The sequence below is a fragment of the Myxocyprinus asiaticus genome, chromosome 17, assembly GCF_019703515.2.
Source record: "Myxocyprinus asiaticus isolate MX2 ecotype Aquarium Trade chromosome 17, UBuf_Myxa_2, whole genome shotgun sequence".
Classification (NCBI taxonomy): Eukaryota; Metazoa; Chordata; class Actinopteri; order Cypriniformes; family Catostomidae; genus Myxocyprinus; species Myxocyprinus asiaticus.
In genome coordinates this window covers 25376318-25400911 of record NC_059360.1, presented here as the reverse complement: position 1 = coordinate 25400911, position 24594 = coordinate 25376318, and the positions used below count along the sequence as shown (strand labels likewise).

Genomic DNA, 24594 nt, shown 5'->3' with positions numbered 1-24594 from the left:
TTTTAAATCTAAATCAAACAAAAAAATTATTTTAAATGGTTTTGTTTTGTTGTTGATTTGATTTATACCAGTGTTGGGGAGTAATTAAATGATAGTGACGTAACTATATTTTTCAGTAGTGTGACAGTAATTTAGCTGTTTTCAAAACAGACTAGCTTTTAAAGTAACATGCTGCTTTTTCCAGTAAGTAGATGTGTAGCGTGACAAAGCATCGCTATTTTTGTAACATTGTATTGCAGCTTCACACTAGCAATAATCAAATGTGATTGCCTAAAATGTCAGTTTGTTCGGTTTGTTTAAATAACTAGGTTCAAAACAGCCATTCACCATTCCCTACGAAGATGTGTGCAAAACATTTTGCCCTGTCTTTTTTGTGGTGCCTTACAAAATATTAATATTTATTTTAATAATTCTACAAAATATTAAAATTTTGAGGTAGATGCCAACATCACTATGCTTGCTACTCAGTTATAGAAATTGTAGTGGTTTCTATTTTTTTTTTTTTTTTTTGGTAGTATTTAGTGTCAATGTACTTCAATGTTCAAATGCTGTTTCATGCTGTCACCTTACATGAGATCCTTACTAATTTTGAGCTAGATAAATGCTGCTTATTGCAATAAATAAATAAATAATACTTTATGAAATATGCAGCTTGTTTTTTTATTAAATTAATACTCTGGGTTCAATACAAGTTCAGCTCAATCAACAACATTTGTGGTATAATAATGATTACCACAAAAAATTATGTCAACTTGTCCCTCCTGTTCTTTAAAAAAAAAGCAAAAATCTGGGTTACAGTGAGGCACTTACAATGGAAGTGAATGGGGCCAATTTGTAGACGTTAAAATACTTGCCATTTCAAAAGTATAGCCACAAGACATAAACAATACTGTATATGTATTAACATGATTTCAGTGTGATAAAATCGCTCACTAACTTAAAGGAATAGTTCACCCAAAAAAATTAAAATTCTCTCATCAATTACCCTCATGCCATCTAAGATGCATTTTTTTTTTCTTTTGCAGAACACAAATGAAGATTTGTGTTGTGCAAGTGAATGGTGATCAGAAGCGATCCAGTTGGTTTTGGGTGAGAACAGACCAAAATATAACTCCTTTTACTTTAATAGCTTGTCTATATTTTCAAAAGGGCAGCTTGATAAATGATGAGTAACTTAGCTTTGAAAGCTTCACAAGCTATAGTTTCAAAGAAGCTACCCCAACACTAATCTACTGTACACCTACAGCATGTTTTCCTCTAGTTGAAGGCTGCTTCCTTGTCAGACTGAAAGGAAAATGGTCTAGCAGCGATGACTACTGATTTTTTTTTTTCTCTCTGCATAATCCTTCATTCTCAGACATAAAAACATCTTAACTCCATGAGAGAACATTAACCTGTATCCACTCAACAGTTGGCAGCAGTTAAATCAATATGATGCCCCACTTCAGGCCAAGTATTGACATGGCAGGCAGACAGCTGATATAGCACAAAGTCAGTGTCCGAAAAAAGATTCAGCAGGATCGATGGATTATAAATGTAGCCGTGGGAAATTGCACTAATACCCACACTACAATTTCCCCATGGCAGGCGTTATGTGATTGGACATTGTCTTCAGCAGAGGAACATGGGAGAACTCAAGGCAATGCAGTTGAATTAATATTTATATTTTAATCCATCAGAGGTGGGACCAAGTCATTGTTTTACAAGTCACAAGTAAGTCTCAAGTCTTTGCATTCAAGTCTCAAGTGAAGATCCAAGTCAAGACATGCAAGTCCCAAGTCAAGTCCCACATTCTCAACTTTAAGCTTCAAGTCATAAACAAGCCAGAAGTGCTCTTTGCCCAAATTAGTGTCGGTGTATTAATTACTATATTAAATTTATATTAATTTACATCAGGAAGGCTTTTAAAGTATGTTCATCACTTCCCAGTTCAATTTCATGTTAAATATACTGTATATTTTCACTAAGGGCACCAATCTATCTCAGTTCAATTTGTCTGCCAAGGGATGTGCTTGAAAGTTACAAGTGTGTCTTAAAGGAATATTCCGGGTTCAATACAAGTTAAGCTCAGTCGACAGCATTTGTGGCATAATGTCAATTGATTACCACAAAAATGAATTTCGACTCGCCCCTCCTTTAAAAAATAAAATACAATAGAAGTTACAGTGAGGAACTTGAATGGGGCGAATTTTTGAAGGGTTTAAACAGAAATGTGAAGCTTATTATTATATAAAAGCACTTACATTAATACTTCTTTTAAAACGTGAATTATTTGAGCTGTAAAGTTGTTTAAATTATAATTTTGACAGTTATGTTAGGATTTTAGCGTTTTCTGACATTACATCGTCAACAACAAAGTTGTAAAATTGGTTTTAACTATTGGCTATAACAAAAAAAGCTTAGTAAGTGATTTTATCACACTAAAATCATGTTAACACACATATTGTTTATGTCTTGTGGCTATACTGTTGAAGATTGGCTCCCATTCACTTCCATTGTAAGTGCCTCACTGTAGATTTTTGCTTTTTTTTTTTTGAAGAAAAGCATGGACAAGTCAAAATTACTTTTGTTGGTAATCAATATTATGCCACAAAATGCTGCTGATTGAGCTTAACTTGTATTGAACCTGGAATATTCCTTTAACAAGTGCAAAAATGGCACTGCCAATTTAACAAGCAACGAGCATCTCACAGACTCATGCAGGTGCCCCGGTTTATTAACAAGATAGAAGTCTCTCTTTTTTTAGAGCATCCATGCAATTTGTTAGTAAAATAAATTTTACTTTTTATTTTTTTATCTGACTGTAAAGAATAGGAGGGATATTAAAAGACACATTATTCAACGAAAGTGGAATGCGGGATCTCATCTTTGATGGTCACATTACACAGAAGAAATGTTCTATTTTAATCTCAAGCACTTTTCAACAAAAAAGGCAATTTTCCAGGTATTCAAGTACTAACATTTCTAAAAGCTAACTTTAAGCACTTCAAGGACCTTGTGCAAACCCTGTAAACAGTGTAGAAAAAAACGCAGTAGGGGTCAAATCAAGCGATATAGAGGTTATGATGTTTGATGTTTGTTTGATATGTTTTGTCAATTTTTTGGTTCGCGATATATCAAAATTCAATATACTGTTACATCCCTAGTAGCTAGCTAGCTAACCCAGCTAACACGGTAAGTTAAATGCTACTAAACCATAGCTGACATGTAACATTTAACAATCTTAACTTACCTCTGTCTGTGGGTTTTCAGATGCCTCACAAAATTGGACGTTGTTGATGAAGCATCTATAATTTTTGAACCACAGGTTCTACATAGTGCAGTCCTTTTGATGCCTTCGATATTGTATCCTTTATTTCCAAATGAAATTACCTTTGCTATCATTTTGGCTGTGTTGTCCTTGAATGCGCAATCTTCAAACTTGGTCCTACACTTGTGGAAGTTGATTGGTTGTCTGATTGGTTGTATGTGGAGCGTGGAAATGCAGATTTGAAAATCAAATGAATTGTTTATTGGGTAAAATGAATCTTTGATTTGCTACTCATTTTTACTGTGATATTTGGTTGTAGAAGGTATCAAGTGTTTCCAAGTCAGAGGGCTCGAGTCCAAGTCAAGTCGCAAGTCATTCTTGTCAAAGTCGAAGTTGACTCGCAAGTCTTCTTTGATTATGTCGTGTTGCAAGTCATCAAATTTGTGACTTGAGTCCAAGTCAAGTCCAAGTCATGCGACTCGAGTCCACAACCCTGTAAACTATGTCTTTTACATAAAAACAAATAGCTTGGTTTTATACTGATAATGCATCACATCCTAGTATCAGCAAATATGATGCATCATTACGGACAATGTTCAACATTCAAAATATTAGATAGATAGACAGATAGATAGATAGATATAGACCTTATCAAATCTAAAATCCATTAAAGTCAAGATGAGTACTCAATTTAACATCTAGAAATCAAAATCTGAAAATGTCAGTGCAATTCCTAACTAGCCTTTAATCTACATGATATTTATTCCCATGGGCACCAGCAGGATTGAATCTGAGGGTACTGAAATCTGCCTAATAATCCTTATATCTAGGGGGGTCAAGGGGCATGCTCCCTCGGGAGAATTGTTTTGCAAAAAACAACACCAAAGCGTTCAGTTTGGTGACTTTGAGAGAAGCATTTTTCATGGTCACGTTTAGTGGTTCTTGCTCTCAATGGGGCACGTGGTAAGTTGTGCGTGGATCGCGGAAAATAGCATGAGCCTCCACATGCTGGGAGTCTCTGTGGTGTCATGCACAATGAGCCATGTGATAAGATGTGCAGATTGACTGTCTCAGAAGTGGAGGCAACTGAGACTTGTCCTCCGCCACCTGGACTGAGGTGAGTAATCGCGCCACCACGAGGACCTACTCAGTAGTGGGAATTGGGCATTTCAAATTGGGAGAAAAGAAAGCCCGTTTGGCCAATTCACTGAAAACAACCAACTCAAAAGAATTATTCATTCACAAATTAGTCATCGCTAGTTCTTTTAAACAGCCAACAGAAATACGGGACACACTTCATGATTGATAAAATATTCTGAGAGTAAATATTTCTCAGGTCAGTCAGAGCAATCATGGTACGCACAGTGCATACGGCTGTTTATTCCCAAACATTTATTCTTTTAAAAATTACTCCATACATTAGGAAAAAAGTGATTTGTAAAAATTACAGAAAAAATTTACAGTTTGTGAAATGATAAATCTGCATCAGCCATTAGAAGGCCAGGGTCATAACTCAAGAGGGCTGAGGACATGTGGAAAATTAATTATGAGCTGATTAACTGCAAACTGACGTCACACATTCACCACTATAGCCGACCTCTGGAGGTCAAGACAAACTGCCAAGGACTGCCAAGAGAATAGAAGCGCAACTGTAAATTACTCTGGAAGAAAGAGGGGTGCTGATAAAAGGCCTATCCAGGATGACGTTCATTAATTGCTATCAAAATAATTAATTTGTCTATTAGGCAGGCATCTATCTTGGAGCTGTGGGAGAAGCTGAACTCCACAGTGGGATCTGGATTCTTTCCCCTGTGGTGTTGCTCCTATCAGGGGGCAAGCTGGCTCTGTTCACTCTTGTTTTTGAACAGGAGCTCAAGCTGGAGCCTTTAAATTTGGCCATGATGCAGGTGTGAGCATCTGTGGGGAGAGCAGCACACTATTATTTCTCGTGTCAAACACGAGAACGTCATGAATCACAGTGGCTACTTTAATAGGTGAAACATTGGTGGATGAGGAATCTGTTTAAACATGCAAGCAATGAGCTGATCACTGATAGATGATCACATACGAATGCTGATGCTGGAGATTGTAAAACTTTAGATGCTCAAGCTGAATTGAAAACAGTCAGTTGCAACCAGAAACCCAAGGCCAACTTTGAGATAATCTCTTTGTTGGGGAAGTTGCTCTTTTATGCAGATCTGTGGAAAACATTTTTGTGGCAGTAGTTTCATAGACCATTACTAATTTTCTTACACAAAATATGGACAGCATGCCAATATACACTCACTGAGCACTTTATTAGGAACACTATGGTCCTAATAAAGTGCCCTATGTGGTCATCTGCTGTTGTAGCCCATCCGCCTCAAGGTTCGATGTGTTGTGTATTTTAAAATGCTATTCTGCTCACTACAATTGTACAGAGATGTTATCTGAGTTACCGTAGCCTTTCTGTCAGCTCCATTCTCCGTCGACCTCTCTCATCAACAAGGCGTTTCCGTCCGCAGAACTGCCGCTCACTGGATGTTTTTGTTTTTGGCACAATTCTGAGTAAATTCTAGAGACTGTTGTGCGTGAAAATCCCAGGAGATCAGCAGTTACAGAAATACTCAAACCAGCCTGTCTGGCACCAACAATCATGCCACAGTCACAATCACTAAGATCACATTTTCCCCCATTCTGATGATTGATGTGAACATTAACTGAAGCTCCTGACCCGTATCTGCATGATTTTATGCATTGCACTGCTGCCACACAATTGGCTGATTAGATAATTGCATGAATAAGTAGGTGTACAGGTGTTCCTAATTAAGTGCTCAGTGAGTGTATACAGAGAAAAGCATATTACCAGAACTGTAAGGGCAGTAACAGTTGTGGAGGTGAATGTCAGATCCTTGGGTAGTTCCTGGTAAACCAATTTATACTCGATGATCACTCCATTTGGCATGCTGGGTTGGGTCCAGCTCATCTGAAGAGCGTAAGCACTGACAGGTTGGGCCGTGGGTGGGTCCATGCCCTGCGGTTCTGCCTCTAGAGTGCGGACGGAGGTCCAAGAGCTGGAGGTGGAGCCTTTAGAGTTGTGGGCAGTGACTCTGTATTCGTATTCGCTGAATGCTAAAAGTGAGTCTGAGGCATCAATGAACTCAAGTGGACCTTCGGACCAGATAAAGACCAGCAGCTCTTCCTGGGTTCCCATTGGCCGCCTGGAGGGAAAGGAATTTAGATGACATGAAAAACTAGTATTTACAGTTTACCATGACATGTGAGACAGCAAAAACACACAACATGGCAGAATGTAATATTGTAACTATTGCTATGTAATCATTGCAGCACAAATGGTACCAAACGAAACTGCAAAAATCATTATTGCTTCCAAACACCCCTTCGCCTCAATTCCCTTCTAAAAAGCTTATTACATGCTCAAGTTACTGCAATTTTTTCAATCTATTTAAAAAAAAAAAGTATTTAATTTTTAAATCTGAGCATAGTTTAGCCAAACCCTACTGTCACAGGACAGATCATAGTCCAACTTTTTGATGCCAAGGACCCCCAAATATGATGATCCCCTTGTGAGGGACACCTTGTGTAAGAAAAAGAGTACAACACGATATTATAAAGACATGCTATTTGCAAATGTAATAATTGGCATTTAAAGTGCCATTGTTCTAAAGCAAATTCATTATTATATTTTTTATGGAACTACTTAATTTTATTAAGTTGACTGTATCTTTTTTCTATTATAATAATGTAAGATTTTTAATTCAGTTTGTATAGCGCTTTTCACAATAAATATTGTGTCATAGCCGCTTTCAAGAGAATAGTGAAGTATAACCCCATTTTTTTTAGAGCTGTCAAAATTAACACATTGTTGCATGTGATTAATTGAAAATGTTTCATGCGTTTTTTTTTTTTTCGTTTTTTTTTACGCGATTAACTCATTTACCAATTTGACATTCGATTTGTTGCTCTTCAGTCTTACTGGACAAATCGGATGAAGTATCATTGTGTGGGCAGTGCTAGCACTAAAAGCAAAACAAGACATTCTCTGCAAGCCCTTTTCATGTGGAGTTCAAAGTGACGCATATCATGTAAATGTGGATTCTTGATTGCTGTAGCAAAGTGGATAGCCATGATTACTATTGTGGAGTATTAGGATTTAAGCGATTGAATGCCCATTGCAATGAATACGCAACCTATAGGGCAGACTTACTCCAGAGTAAACAGTAGGTTGACTTTTCTTTAGTAAAAATTGGTCTGTTCTTACTGAAATGCAAAACAACGCCCCACAGTGGCCAAAGTAGTAAGTGTTGTTGGGCGTATGGGATGTATGAGCTTCATTTTCTGGGGTTCCACAGAGGGATGCCAAAAATGAGTTCTGAAGCGAGTTGTTTTAGCTGTACAGGCTGTTATACAGTAAAGAGGAATACATATTTTATAAACTGTACCCCCAACTCAAACCTCAAACCTAAACCTAACCATCAGTGGAGTAAAAATGTAATGTTAAAGGGGAAAAATGTGCCATAGGTGAGGTAAACATGCTGGAGACGATGCAAAAATGTCATGGACACACTCTTGCCTTTGAGTCGTCATAATGTGGCCGATTCTAGGGTACAGGAACTCTCTGAAACAACATGCTGACTTCCAGTGTAATCATGCTGTATGTGGGTTAGTTCTTTCAATTAGTCACCTTCCACTTAAACTTTGGGAAATGTTTAATGTTACTTTAATTGGTGCTATTTTAGTGCATTTTTCTCTATACTGTTGAATGCTTTGTTTGGAAAAAGTAACAAATTATTAATAAACATTATTGTATATATTGTCAAACTGTGTCAACATTTTTTACACTTTTATTCTTTGGAATTTTTTGCAGACCCCCTAGCACCCCTTTGGGGGTTCCCAGACTGGGGGTTCCCAGACAACAGTTTGAAAACTCCTGGTCTAAGAGACCCAAAGACACATGAATCGAACATTTAACAAAATGTGTAGTTACTGTATTTTGCCTTTGCACAGCTGTTTAGTTGTCTTTGCACATTAAACTGGGATAAGAGGTATTTTAAGAAGTATTTTAACATAAAAAATTACAAACTTTGCAAACCTTAAAATACCTGTCCACAAAATGGAACTGTAAAGATGTTCAAACGTATCGCAGCACAGAGAAATTTTATGACAAACAACCAACAAATCAAAAGAACATTCAGTTCCAGTTAAAAAGTGGGCCCAAACAAGAACAAACAAATCCATTGGGGTTGGCTGAGGAAGGATGCAGAGAGGCAGAAGAGCACACAGAGGTGGTGATGGGCAGGAGCAGAGTGCTGAGCTTTGCTCAAGCTTTGTTAATTCCTCCACATTAGAGGCCTGGCTTCCATGCTGCTGGAGAAAATGACATTCAGTGCTCTAATGTGGCCCCTGCCGGCCCAACTCGCACCGCAACGGCCTAATCTCACCCACCGCATTAAAATAAAGCCAAACAGTGACTGGCAGGGGAGAGGAAGCGTCTCTCACCATGGTGCTAAACTACAGCACACAGCTGGGAACAGCAGTCTGTTCCACGTACATACTGACACTGCATCTGGAATACAAGAGCTTCTGTTTAAAAAGTCAGGAAGTAATCAAGGTAATAATTTTTTTTTCATAAGTCTGGGATTCTAAATACTCAATGCTCAAACATCTTGACAAAAATAAAATAAAATAAATAAATAATAAAATCTTTAAAGGGATAGTTCACCCCAAAATGAAAATTCTATAATTATTTTCTCCCCTCATATTGTTCCAAACCCGTATGACTTTTTTGCTTCTGTGGAACACAAAATGAGATCTCAAGCAAAATGTGAGCCATTTTAACCTCATACAATGAAAGTGAATGGTGAGTGAGGCTGTGATTCTGCCTAACATCTCTTTTTGTGTGAATTTTTATGTTGAATTAAAGGAATAGTTCACAAACAAATTTAAATTCTGTCATTATTTACTCACCCTCGTGTCGTTTCAAACCCGTATGGCTTTCTTTCTTCTGCAGAACACAAAAGAAGGTATTTTAAAGGATGTCCCATTCGCTAATTTCCATACAATGGCAGTTGATAGTGACACACTTTAAAGTTTAAAATATAAAGTGTCAAAGTAGTCCATGTGACTCGTGCATCATATTCCAAGTCTTCTGAAGGCATACGAATTTGGTAAGAACGAACCTGAAATAAATAGTGCATGAGAGAAGCTTGTTCACTCTTAAACCTTGGGAAAGCAAAAAGAATAACCATAACAACCTCAATTTCGGGTTGTTTCTCACCAAATTCTACTGTATACCTTCAGAAGACACACTGTTAATCATACTTTTAAGCTTAAAAGTAAGTTGCTATCAAATGCCTTTGCACTGAAATCAGTGAACTGGACATCCTTTAAAATTCCTTCTTTTGTGTTCTGCAGAATAAAGTCATACAGGTTTGGAACAACATAAAGGTGAGTAAACTATAAAATCCTTTTCAATGTCAGGTAAACTATTTCTTAAAGCAACCTGTCTAATTATGTATTTAGTAATAAAAAAACATCTCTAAGTACAAGCACTCTCACCAAAAATTTCTGAATAGACATGCATGTACTATGAACAGGAATGTATTATTTCAGACTGATTTATAGTAATTCTGTACACCAGCCAAGGACTATCCCAGGTAATTCCTCATTCCCACGTGTAGTGTAAGTTAAGCACATGGAGGACAAACATCCCCAAGGAGGGTACACTCACTGCAAAATCTCAGATAACCTTTGATGAGCTGAATACATACACAATAGCACATTAAAACGATTACATTTAGTGCGGTGCTGATCCTTGGTATTAAGATGAGCAGATAACAATAATACACAGAGTCCTTTAAGCCACCAGTGAATTCTCTTTTCCCTGAATGTGTAAATGTATTTGCCAGAGTTTATCCGCTCCCAAATCAGAGCTAAGATGAAATCCAGTCATGCGTCCGCCGGATCTGAGACTATGCTAATTATATTTTCTTAAGATTTATGCGGGCTTAGACTGATCTGACCTTGCATATGAATGACATTGGTCAACAAGCCGCAGTGCCCTTGACTAAAATCTTACCCTGTTGCTAGCAAGAAGAGGAGATGTGGTAAACACTTTTTTCGCTGCCATCCTTAGACTAGACTGAGAATATTGGAAAGACATCTCAATTTATGGTTTAATCTGATCATTGCCTGAAATCCTTCAACTCCAAACATGAATGGTTTAAATTGCCATTCACAATATAAGACAATAAAGTTTGAACATGGTTGACAGTGTTGTTTCTGACCAAAGGGCCAATGATGGCCAATGGTAGCAGGGTAATGGTAGAGTTAGCTACTCCAAAGCGCACTGCTCCCCGTTCTTCTTGAAGAATTCAATGGTTACAGTGGAGCAGAGCATTCTGATGTGATTGTGCCATGTCAGTCTGAGCTTTATTCCCTCTGTGCGGGGTGCAAGCATCATGGCATTCTGTTTCATATTGCTCTCAAACAGCTCTGAGTGTGCCTGGAATAATCAAAGTCAGCAGGGCAATGTCATCTTCCATTTAGATCTGCCGATCAGTCTCTCTCTCTTTCTCTCTCTCTCTCTCTCTCTCTCTCTCTCTCTCTCTCTCAGTTACCAAAGTCACTGATATACAGCTGATATCCACATAAGCACTCTGCACTCTATTCTGCCTTTTCCTGCTGTCAGAAGCACAGGAAATAGAGAGGAAATGTTGACAAGTGTAACCAGCAGTAATTGGCCTGTTCACTTCAAGGTCACGGCACAATTATTGTTTGTGTATGACTATGTTTCCGGCCTACCTTTCAAACATGCCCTGACATGGACACACATACATGCAAGTCAATGCAAGCACTCCGCTGACATTTCCCTGACAGCATCTTTGCACTGACGTGCATTTGCAGTGGAGGTTGATAGAGGTATGCTGGTTAAGATTAGAGCACATGTACTTTAACAGAGCCAAAATATCTATCCCACACTGTAGAACTTTTTAACCCACTAAAATGAAAGATTTCTGTTTTTTTCGCTGCCTTAAATTTCAGTAACAAAAAAGTGGTGCCATATTTGCAACTTGTATTGTTATATTTATTTTAACCACTTTAAATGTAATTACTGATGATGGAAATGGAGTTGCAACTCGAAAAGAAACAACTGACAAGTTAAATGGATTAAATAAATGTTATAACATAAAGGATGAAATTTTTTTTTCCAGTAGATAGAGGCCCTAATTCTGAGCAACCAACATTATTCATCTACTGACAAATGCCAAAAAGTAACATTGAGGGCAAACATTACCAAATTTACCCACATTTAAAATGCCTTGATTATGACTTATGTTAATCATTTTTAATTTCTAGTAAATTTTCAATGAAGAATCTGTGTGATTCACAAGTTCATTTTGTCGTGCGAAATGAGTAAATTTGTATTAATCACCACTGCACTTTTATTCCTGTGATCTGCACAAGAGAAGTCCTGTAAGAGGCGAGAGTTCATGCTGAAATGGACTGTAAACTGCTTCTCCAGAATAAATATCCACATCCACAATCTTAAAAAAACACGGTTAACAGTGATGAGTTAGCAATCCCCAATGTGTTCTTCCAGCTGTGGGGGGGTTAAAAACCAAACCTAATATAATGAATAATGAAACTCCAGGGGGTTCATGAGACAAAAATGGCAATGCTAAATTTAAATAAAATGTTTAAAAACATCATTTTACTCTGATCTATACAAAAATGAGTCAATAAATAGTAAATATATTAATTATTATATTTATTGAAGGGTTGGAGCGTTTGAAATTTCTGAGGATGCCTCAAGTAAATAATTCAGGCCATATGGATTCAGCTGACAAAAAAGTCTAGAAACCCCTGTTCTAACAAAGAGAAAAAACACATTACCACAGGCTAGCTGACAAGAGTCCTCAGTCTACATTATCAGCAGAGAGTTGAGTGTTCACATTGTTTAGTCAGAAGCATACTGTAGTGTGGATAGGCCAGCATGTTTTTGATGGTTATATGAGAGTGATTGTATTGTACCTGTATATGAAGTAGCCAGTTATGAGGCCGTTGGGTTTGTGTGGTGGATTCCAGCGAATTTCGACAATGACCACACCTGTAGCAGTGAGTACTGGTGGGTCTTGTGCTAACGGAGTAGCTTCAGGGGTCCGAACAGACACCCCCTGTCCTACACCACAACCATCTGCACACATACACAAATGTTTACTTGGCTATAATGGGGACATGTTGTCAAGTGTTTTATTATATAAAGCTAATTATAAATATTATAGACTAACCCTAAAAGAAAACTTTGCATTTTAAGAATTTAAAAAAACGTAATTTTCCAATTGAGGTCAGCACTGTTTGTCCCCAAAGGGCGTTTTTTTCTAGACATGGCTTATTTTTTGGAGAGAATTTTGTACATACAGAGACACACAAACATTAAAGGGATAGTTTGCCTAAAAATGAAAAATCTCTCATCATTTACTCACCCTCATGCCATCCCAGAAGAAACAGGTCAATATTTAAGTCTTTTTTTTTTTTTTACTCTAAATCTCTACTTTCACATTCTTTCACATTATGAAAGTGAAAGTGGAGATTTATGGTTAAAAAAGGTCTTAAATATTGATCTGTTTCTCACCCACATCAATCATATAGCTTCTGAAGATATTGATTTAACCACTGGAGTCTTATGGACTTCTTTTATGCTGCCTTTATGTGTTTTTTGGAGCTTCAAAGGTCTGGTCACCATTCACTATGCATTGTGTGGACATACAGAGCTGAGATGTTCTAAAAATCGTTGTTTGTATTTTGCAGAAGTAAGTCATAGACATCTGTAATGACGTGAGGGTAAGTAAATTACGAGATAATTTTCATTTTTGGGTGAACTATCCCTTTAACTTGTAAAAGCAGTTTGCTAACTGATTTAAATGCAAAAACCACAACAATATACAACATATATAAAAAATAAAGGAAAGAGTGAATAAACTGATAAGTGTTTTTTTTTTTTTTTATCAAACATTTCTTTTTGATAAAAACTTTTCAAACATATTTCTTTGTTTGGATGACAATATTTACAGTAAGTATATGAACTGTAGTGTATGTAGTCTGGTTTAATACCCCATCAACTATGCTGAAAAGAAATGTATTTCCTAAAATACTCCTCAACAAATAAATAAGCTTCTAATGCCTCCCTTACATTTGGCAATTTCTTTATTTTCCTGTACATCTATTATCTTACTGTTTCTTGACTTTTTTGTTTGAGTGGGCACATGAATACCTGGTTGGCATGCTTGCACTTGAATGTGATAGTTGGTGTAAGGGTCCAGTCCTTGCAGTAGCAGGAAGTGTTCTGGTCCAGCCGGACGGATGAGGGGCCGCTCAGTGCCTGCATTCAGCAGGATGTTATATTCCAAAGGTGCACTTGAATTATACACACCTGCAAGGAACCAGCCACAAAAAGTCACACTGTGATATCAAAGGCCATCAAAAAGATATTCATTACATGTTTAAGTGTACTAACATGACATAAATGTATTTTGTATGCATAACAAACACTCACAAATCACTGAATTGATGTTCATCTTGACTTTTGTCCCATGACCAACAGAAATGATTAGTGACAATCCATGTGAAAGCAAACACACAACTAGCAGCTGTATTAACTTGTAACTCTAAGTGTAGGCACTGACAAAAAGTGGATCTGACACGCTGGGAAACTTTGCCCTTGATTTTACATCCTTCTATGCATGCAGGAACTTCCCTGATTCCTCCATCCTACAGCTGTCCGAAACACACAGACACACACTCACGTCTTCCGTAATGCATTTGAACTAACTTGGCATCCATGCTTTGTTATTATTCCCATCACTAGCGCCTTTCATAATTTACGGCAACTGGAGGCTGATAGGTTATTCAACATTTATGAGACCCGAGATGTATTCAGAAAGGGCTGATTATCTTTACAAATGAAAAAGTTAAATTATTCAACTTCCTTCATTGCCGTCTCCCCGAGCAGATGTAGTCTTTTGCCTGAGACACAAAAACCCGCTGGAATTAGACAGTGCTTTGATCAGAGCTCCCTGCCCGAGAAGTTCAATCGCACAGGTCCCTAAGTTCTATTATTTACAACTAATCACTGACTTTGGAGTTTTTGCACTTTCAACTTGAATGAGACTCTAATAAGAAATAATAACACAAAGGAAAAGAAAAGGAACATGCCATCAGATCTGATTCATCAAGCACAGGTGCGGCTTAAAACCGGGCCCATTTCTGCATTCAGACTTAACCAAGCGTGAGATATTTTAGTTTGAAGCCATAGATTTTTTCTCGCCTCTCTCGGAACGTAAAGTCAATAAAAGATCCGACCTATGTAAATGTTTTCTGTGGGTATCAGGGCTGTTTAAGGGCTCTTATGGTGTAATTGAGGTTGTTTAAGGGGATCCTCTCACAGGAGAGAGCCATAATGGGGCAATAATAGCAAAAGATGGACCATCTGAGGCAGACAATCAGGACTGCTAGAATGTGGCCTATAAAATCACTCTTGAGTGTGTGAATATGCACACACACTTAAACACACCACCCGCACCTTCTTGAAGGAAAACAAATGTGTGCATACAGATTTGAGAAGATAGGGTTTGGACACATGAGCAGGTGAATGCAAACACACATATCTGACATGTTACGGGCCACATACACACACATGCACAGCAGGAAGGCAGGCTAGTCGGAGTGTGCGCGCACAAGAGCAGACGGGGGGCTGGGATGAAGTCTATGAACTAGTGTCAGCTCATACCACAGTCCCAGAAAAAAGAGCGAGGGAGAGTTTGTATTTGCTCGCCATGTGGGAGAATGCTCGGCCCACATGCACAGCGGGATGTGCAGATGAGCCCAGTGCTACAGTCTCACAGTGCAACCACAGTGATTGATTGATCAGAGGAGGCTGGTGGGCTGCAGTCTGCAATAGAAATGATGAAAGAAGAGGATCATTCAGGACCACAGCAATGACAACAAGCTCATGACTATTCTGCAGCCACAACCAGAACCTAAGCAATCCACTAGAGAGAAGCGTTGCTTTTTCTAATAAAGCTAAGAGCTTCAGTATCAGTGTGCGCGCATCTATTCCCTTTTCTACAATAAAGCAAATAATAAAATGCAACTATATACTCTTGCATAATTATATAGGAAAATAAACAGGCTTTTCAACTTTTAAAAGGGATGAGAATGAGAAAATGCTTCCTTTATCTTGCTGTTTATGTGTCGTCAACAAAGGCTGTGATCAAACGCTACAGTAATTCATCTGTCACTTGGCAGAAGCCAAATTAGGCAGATGCTAACACAGACAGGTTGTGTGACATGCCCTCATCCCCAAGATGTGAACAAAATTATGCAATGTAAAATAAAACAATACTCAGACTACATTAAATACAGGTTTGCAGGTAAATCACACTACTGCTGTTGTTTATGCTTTTATTAGATTGTTTGTAAGATTAGATCTATCTACAGTCTTGTCTGTTGTCTGCTGTTGTCAAGGAGGGACCAACCAGGCCCTGTAACAAGGAGCTATGGGAGGGCCCACCTACAAAAAATTTGTCCCAGGTGTCTGTGAATTTGATCAAAAGTCCTGAATCTGGATGGAACATTTGGGACTTTAAGAAGATAGTGAATGACAAAAGGTACAGTCCCGCAGAGGATGCAAAATTACACAAAATAAATATAAATATAAATGAATGACTGCACTGCTAAAGAGACTATGAATGAATGTTACATTTATATAGCGCTTTTCTGACAATACACTTAAAGCACTTTACTCAGTGAAGTCACAGGGGACTCTCCTCAACCACCACCAGTGTGCAGCATCCACCTGGATGATGCAACAGCAGCCATAGTGATCCAGTATGCTCACCACACACTAGCTATTGGTGGTGAAGAGAGTAGAGTTATAGAGCCAATTAATGGATGGGGATTATTAGCAAGCCATGACTGATAATGACCAATGGGGGGAATTTGGCCAGGACACCATGGTTACACCCCTACTCTTTTCAAGAAGTGTCCTGGGATTTTTAATGACCACAGAGAGTCAAGACCTCAGTTTAACATCTCATCCAAAGGTGCCTTTTTTACAGTATAGTGTCCCCATCACTATGCTGGGGCATTAGGACCTACACAGTCTGCAGGGTGAGCACCCCCTGCTGGACTCCCTAATACCTCTTCCAGCAGCAACCTTAGTTTTCCCACAAGGTCTCCCATCCAGTTAATGACCAGGCTCTGCCCTGCTTAGCTTCAGTAGGCAACCAGTCTTGAGCTACAGGGTGATATGGACAAGTGGACTAGCATTGCTGGTCACCAGCGTAAGATGGTGAAGCTTGCGTCTCCAAAAGGATTTTACATGATCTTAATAAGCAAGGTTTCTTTAGTCAACCAGCTTCCCCAACTAGGCATTGCTCATCCACCAGCTTTATCAGCACCAAACCAGCACTTACCAACATATACCAACCTGAACTTCACCTCAATCCCACAGCAACAGTGAAGGAAGAGAGAATGAATGGGATAAGATTGGACAGTGATAGGAGAACACGTGCAGGTGAAGGGCGAGCACATCTCAAACAACTCCCTTAAATCACACTAGAGGCAGGAAAATCTGTCACTTAGGTTTGAATGTTAATTGATTGGTGGGACTCATCTACGTCCAGCATGCACTGATGCATGTAAACCATGACCATGTTGGGCTGCTGGTAAATTACACACAGCGCTACTCGTAAATACCTGCCATGTGCCTTCACTCTCTCAAGCCTTAGCAGGGATAAATCAGTCTTGCGTGAGTGCTAAATAGAGAGCCTACATAGTGCATTAGGTTGTAAACATTACCTGGGGGTGACCAGGCAACAAAGATGGAGCGAGGGCCGTGGAGGCTGACATTATACGGAGGAGGAATCCTTTCTGGGGAGGAGAGAGGGGTCTTAATGACATATCCGTCACTGAGGCCGCTCCCGCTGCTGGTGGAGGCCTCCAACTTGTACAAGTATCTGTGAAGCCAAGATGAATAGGAGATAAATAAGTAAACTGCTAAACAAAATTATACTATTAGCTTAAAAGTCTCCTGTCACACAAGTTAAATTTGCCTCTGTTTCAAAAATTCTCCATTTCAGGTGGGAGTCGACACTGCGTTTAATTATTCATCATCCGCGAGAGAGGTGGGGGCATTGATTCTGCCATTAAGCTGTGTCTTTCACATCAAACACAGTTTTGTTTGAGGATGTGTGTATTTTCCTCGAATCTCCATGAGCTGACATATAGTATAAATATTAGTGTAAATGTGAAATTTACTAAAACCACAAATGCTGGCCAAATTTTTTTATCTTATTGTGAGTTCAGTATGATGATTTATAATGCATTTTTTTATATATATGCATTTTATTACACATTTTACAACTAACAACCCTTTATAGCAACTTTCTGATTTACAGAGTAGCTAATAGCTTAGGTAGATCTACTGTAAGTTATGGTAGATCTCTGAATTTCTGGTTTGTGCATATACTGTTACCATATAAATTTTTCGCAATGCAATAACATTCCAGCGACAAGCAATTTGTCCGTCCATACTGAATGCAGTAATTTTGTGCATTATTATAAATATAGCCTCTATGATAAATATAGCTTCTAAAATAAACAGAGAGATTATCAGAAAAAAGCAAATGCTTAGATGACTAAGCCTTCTTTTAATTTTACTTTAACATTAAACTTGATTCATTGGAAAAGTCCCTACTGGATCGATATGCTGTGATACCATTTAACAGATGACACTGTTAATGCAATGCTGATCAGCCCCTCCACTGTGATCTGTGAAAGGCATGACAGATGCTCTAAACGGACATGCATATGAATTGAAAGGGAAGTGTGTGTGAGGGTGTGAGTGTATGTATTAATGCTTGATGCGGGTTATAAAAACCCTCTTCCGAAGGCTCTTTTAAGACATACATGACTTCACAAGATAGATTTGCTTTTTAAACAGAGATGGGTGTCAGTGCAAAGGTCTGCATTAGCAATGTATGTGGGTCATGTTCAACATTAAAGGCTTTTAATTTGCTATAAACTCCATTGCCAGCCATTAATACCTCCACATTAACTATTGTTCCAGCACTATCCCTTTAAAATAGTCACATCAGTTATTATATATTGTCCTCATCATGTTTAATAAAAGCATTAGGGGAGGATATTTATCAGAGAACATATTTAACATACACAAGTCTTGCAAGACAACAGCTGTGAATAAACACACATAGGGTGCCTCTGCCTGTACTATATGTTTGTGTGTGTTACATACTTTAATGCAAATAAACACAATGTGGTGCATCAAAGGAGGTGGCGAGTGGCTAACTTGTTTCCCCACAGGGAGAAAGGTTAATATTTCACTTGTCAGAGAGACTTTCTACGATGGTGAGGTAAGTGACAGCTAATCAACATTGTCATAAATAATCGATGAGCAGGAGTGAAGGCAAAAACCCCCCCACCCCCCTCCCCCACCAAGCCCCTTTTCCACATCAGCCTATAGCCACTCTGGATAATGAACCGCTCATCTTCCTTTGTAACACTTCTTGCAAAGCTAAATTGGAAGAAGAAAGGGAAAGGGAAGAGCACTGGAGAGGGGAATTCCTTTTGGCAGGTCATCTGGAATTACGGCAAATTATGTAAACCAGTGGAGAGACAATGAGAGGGAGATCAGGTGACCAAATGACCTGCCAAACTGTCCAATCAGAAGACACAGATGGTTTTGATGGTACAACTCAGTGTGATTTTGATTTGCATATTGAAAAAAGCGAAACTCTCGCTCTCTCTCTCTCTCTCATATATATATATATACAGTCACACACACATATGAGAGAGAACACATTCAGCAATCTACAAATCACTGATTGTAAAATAATGAAACAAACAGATTTATCCTCTATCTTAAGCAACTTATGAGACTGAACCACTGCAAATATTTACACAACATATTGCGCAAACTAGCCAATTATTTTGCACACACAGCTTCCCTGTGTGCATTTTTAGCTTACAGCCAACCAACAATGATTTCACAGATGCTAAGACTGGATATATTTATGAATATGACACTAACATTACAGATGAATTCCTATAAAATATGCAAAAATAAAATTTACATTTTCATATTTACTTAAATTTAATGCATTCTTTAAAATGTTTTGCATTATTTGAAATAAAAATGTGTTAAATACTGACTAATATGTCTTTGTAATTCATACAAAAATAATTTTAGTTATTATTTTTGTTTGTTTTATTTTTATAAATATTTATTTATTTAAACATTTAATTATTATTAATAATATTAAACATATTATTTTATTTAAACATTTAATTATTTAATTTGTATTATTAGTAGTATTATTATCTATTTGATAAATTAATATATTAATTAAATTTATTACATCATATATTTATTATTATTAATTAAATATATTAATTTTGTTATTTAACTTAAAGTAAAATTAAGTCTTTTTTTACACATAATAATATATTATATATATTACAATAATATATTTAAAATAACAGACATAAAACATTATTAACATTTTGCAAATTTACGCTATTTTTCTCAGTGAAACAGGCCACTTATCTAAAGGTTAAATGGCAAGCATTATTTATGCTATTTATCTGGCTCCTTATCAGATAAGAGCCTCCTCTCCCTCTCCATCAACAGCAGAAAAGTTCTCAGTTGCTGTCCTATCCAGAGTCACAAAGGGAGCTCGATCAATGCGACTCTCTGAGCCAGTGCTGCTGCTCATTAGCTAGCCTCCAGCTCGCTCCTCTTAAAAACTTTTAATGATTTGGTATCAGAGCAGCTCTGTTACTGAAGAGCTCTGTTATTGTAGAGTCCCAGGATTCTTTTAGACACACATAGGATTAGATGTCATCGATAATCAAGTGCTAACAGCTCGTTAAAGATGGCTGATAGATAGAACCTGGTGTTGGGCTGAAGGCCAGAGTCTGTGTAGCTCATCTTTCCTCCGTCACTGGTTAAGATGACCACTCCGTCACGCAGCAGACGATACTGAGAAAGCAGGCCATTGGGTTTGAGAGGCGGGCTCCAGAATAGCTCAACTGCAGTGGAGTTGACCTGTATATGCCTGGGCACTGCCCACACGTCTTGAGAGAGAAGAGACAAGGGGAGCATGAGAAGACATGTGCTTGATAGATTGCCAGGTTGAAGTATATTCTTTGTGTTAAATGTTATATACACAGTTGTGCTCATACGTTTACAGTACATATCCATTTACTCATAAGTTAACATGCCCCTTGCAGAATCTGTAAGATGTTTAGAACTGTAAAAAATAATAATAAGATATCAAAAACAATGTTTAAAAAAAAAATTATTAAGTACTGCATAACAGCTATTTACACAGGGTTACTTCTCTCAACAATGAAAATGTACACACTCACGTCATCTACTCCCCCTCATGTCATTGCAAGCCCAAATGACAAATGAAACTCTTTTTTGAGACTAACATTCTGCCAAACATGTCACTTTGAGTTCCACAATAGGGATGAAAGTATTACAGTTTTGGAACAACAAATGAGTAAATTCATTTTTATATTTAAGTGAACTATTCCTGTAATATATTCCTCTTGACAAAATAATAACTGAAAAAAAAAATAACTTTTGCATCATTGGATGCTTGTAGCCTTTTGTGATAGTTGTGTATGCATCCCTTTATTGTCCTGAGTGGCAAAGCTGGAAATCAACATCATTGTGCCACTGTTAGAGAGAACTCGAATACTGTATGTACAACATGCTGGAAAACCAAAGAACTTGCAGTTCTGGACTTTTTGTCAAAAATAGTGGGCAGGTCAACCAGGGACTCAATTATACACAATTATCACCAAAGGCTACAAACAGTCGTGAAGAAGCAACACATGATATTAAGAATCAATATGTAACTTTATGAACCAGAATTTTTTTTTGTCTTGTGGAATATGTGTACATTTATGTTACTGTATGTCACATAGCTTCATCAGGGTACTAAATAAAACAAAATGCTATTTTTATGATCCTTTTATGTAAAAAAAAAAAAAAAAAAAAAAAATATTTTGCAGATTCCGCAAGACACACAGTATGTAAACATATAAGCAGAACTACATAGAATGAGGGTTACTAAACCCTTGAAACATTTCCTAGCATGTGTAAAAGGCTTGGTGTGAACTGGCTGTCATATAAAAAAAGACAAAGACAAAAGAAATCTGATTACGTGTTGAAAATCAAAATTCACATCTGGTGGAATTCTGGAGAGGATGTGTGTTACAGAGAGTGTCGGTGGGTGTACATGCATGTGCATTAACCTGCTGGTGCATCTTCCAGCGTGCGGCCCATAGATGGCTGACTTGCTCTGCAGCCGGCTGCAGTGCAGGCAACCAGAACGAAGCAGTAGTTGGTATGAGGCTGCAGTCCTACACAAAAAGCAGAGAGACATACTACCTTTAACATTTACATTATATGTACTGTACACCACCTTACTTACGTATTCACTAATGCTTGTTGGAATTGGCATTTTTAAAGGAATTTTGTAGTAGTATTTCCAAAATATTTATTAAAGCAGATCTTAATGTATAACATTTCTATTGATGCACCTCCCTGTACATTATTTTGGAACTCTTGTGAATTATAAATGTACACATTATACCCTTTGATCTAAATAACAACACAGTTATTTTAGAAATAACAGACACAATGTAAAACATACTGAAACAATTAAAACAGGCACAGATACAAACCACTATTTTAGAAGTGTTGAAAAATTGTAAGTGAGAAAAATATTTTAGAATAAATAACCCCCCAAAATTCCAAAAGACGTTTAAAAAACATAAGGTTTATGTCATAGGCTTGCCTGGTGTTTGTTGGCTTACTTAAAATAAATAAAGGTCATTTAAAACAGGAAACTGAAATAATGTTGTGTTTTGGCATTTGTTCAAAATTGTAAGATAGTATAATGTAAACAGAGACATTTTGGACAGAGGAAACAGTACCAAAGAAACACATAGGCATCTTTCTTAGACCAAAAACAACACAAAATAAACACATTGCTGACATGTATACAGATATTAAGTCCATCTAAGAGTCTGTTAATATAAATGTTCATAACAGAAATAAAAAGTCACATTATTTAATGTCAACAAAATAGTAAATAACAAAAACTAACTAAACATTATTTTGTAATAAATCAAGTAATATTTGGTCTTACACAACATATAAAAAATAAAATAAAAATGCAACTTCAGCAGTCAGAACTCTAAATCTGATTCTAATCCTGCAGCACTTTAAATCTCACTCTAATCCTGAACTCTGTACACCTCATAAAGCCATGCCTGTGTCCGTCGAGCACAGGAGCGCACACTGCCAGCACTGCCTCCACATCTGGAGAAGCGCATGCACCCGAGCTCCTGTTTAGTATGCCTACCAGCCTCTCTTATTTAACCCAAACACAGATCAATGTTTTCAGAACGTTGAGCTGTGTTTGGGTTAAGTAAAGAATTCTGTTGAGCATACTAAACACAGGGGACAACCGCTGAATACTGTCTTTAAAGCTTCACTTCACACATCGCCATGTAAAACATGTCCAGGTGCGTATTCTAGAAGGGGTAGGTTATTATAGTGTTGAGGGCTAAGTTATTATAGCATTAAGTGCGGAGGAGGGCTGAGTAATTTGGATGGCGTAAATCCAACCTAATTTAGAGATCAATCCACTAAACTAATAGCAAGATTACATTATTGAAATAAAAAATAAAAAAATACTTTGAATCATTCGTTAGAATTAACCTTTGGGAGGTTCATTTTAGATTAGTAAAAGCATGAAGATTCCAAATGAGATTTTTTTGTATTTTTTTTTTTATGTGGGAATTAAAAGATATAATAAGATATTATTTAATTTAAAAATTGTTTAAAAAAAAGTCTACAGGGTTAGTGCTGTATTTTTATGGACTTCAGTAAAGTATATAGAGTTTAATCACAATTATTATTATAATTATAATTATTATTTAATCACAAATATTATATTATCACAGAATAAAAAATACTTAATTCCTTTATTTGAATTCTCATACAAACTGAAGGGGGCACTCTTAGCTTGTTAAAGTCATATACACCTTTAATCAAAATGGCAAATAAATAAATAAACAGAGGAGTAAAAAATAAAATAAAAAAATCAATAATTTCAGCTCTAACCCTTCGAAGCACACTGTCCCATTTGTAGCACACGGCTAACACAAAGTGAAACAATGCTGTAACTGTCATCCAAATTGCTCCGTACAGCAAGTTGAGGAAGTGTGAGGTAATAAATGATATAAAAAGGTCTTTTATTGACAAGCTGCCATTTACTGTTTGCATTAGAGAATATGAGAAGATGATGGCTGATATGTAGGTGCGATCCCTGAATATAGCGGCCTAATGAGAAAAGGTCTGTAATGCTTACTCACTTTACCTGCCACATTGATAAAACCTCTAAATAATTAAGAGCCCACTTCCTGTCTACAATTACTTAATGTGTTTTTTTTTTTTTTTTTTTTTTTTCTGTCTGGAGAGGATTATGAAGCGATCTGTTGGCTCTAAATTGTCGGCCAAGCCAGGAGACTACCCCTGATGCCTTTTATAGGATCAGTTTCCTCCCGCTCACACATAATTTAGGAGGCAGAGTTTCTTCTCCTCTCTTCTATCAGGACACGGGCAGGCCTCTCTGAACTCTGATAAAGCAGCTATACACAGGAGTCAGATAAGCCAGGTAAGGAAACTCAGTAAGACGGTAGAGCTTGTTTAAACCTAACCAATGACCGCATTCGCTTACATTAGATTCATGCTATAGTACCAGAAAATATTGCTTCAATGTAAATTTAAATATTTTACGATCAATTAGAAATACACAGTACTTGATATTTTTACTTAGTTTATAATAATGTGCAGAGCATTACACTTCATAAAAACATTTAAGAGGATTTGAGCTCTGGTGGGAAATGCACATACAAAAATACATAGAACAGTATATTAGTAAATTAATCATTCATTTACAAATGTCCAATTAAACGCATGGCTTGCAAAGTAATTTATATAATTGAGAGCAATAATTCACATGGGTTAATGAAAAACTGTACATATTTTAGATTCTATGGGGATTTTATACTTAATTTAACAAAAGCTAATTTGCAATAAGCAAGTGCATCTTGACTACTGTACATAATATTGAGTTTTATCTCACAGGAATATATTAATTTTTTGGACAAATCCTTTAGTAACTACACTTAAACAAAAAGCACCATTGTGTGTTGGCATTTCTACTGTAATTTATTTA

At 37.2% G+C, this 24594-nt stretch overlaps 1 protein-coding gene across 1 annotated transcript in view; it reads right to left on the bottom strand.

The window, feature by feature from the left end:
* The window catches only part of ush2a (Usher syndrome 2A (autosomal recessive, mild)), a 344744-nt gene that overhangs the window by 25298 nt on the left and 294852 nt on the right, over positions 1-24594 (bottom strand). Inside the window, exons 55-60 of the mRNA XM_051723371.1 lie at positions 21599-21706; positions 20224-20407; positions 17111-17268; positions 13524-13682; positions 12284-12446; positions 6096-6450 (exon numbers count right to left, since the gene is read on the bottom strand). Of these exons, the coding sequence (XP_051579331.1) occupies positions 6096-6450; positions 12284-12446; positions 13524-13682; positions 17111-17268; positions 20224-20407; positions 21599-21706 (1127 nt within the window). The remainder of the gene's footprint in view (positions 1-6095; positions 6451-12283; positions 12447-13523; positions 13683-17110; positions 17269-20223; positions 20408-21598; positions 21707-24594) is intronic.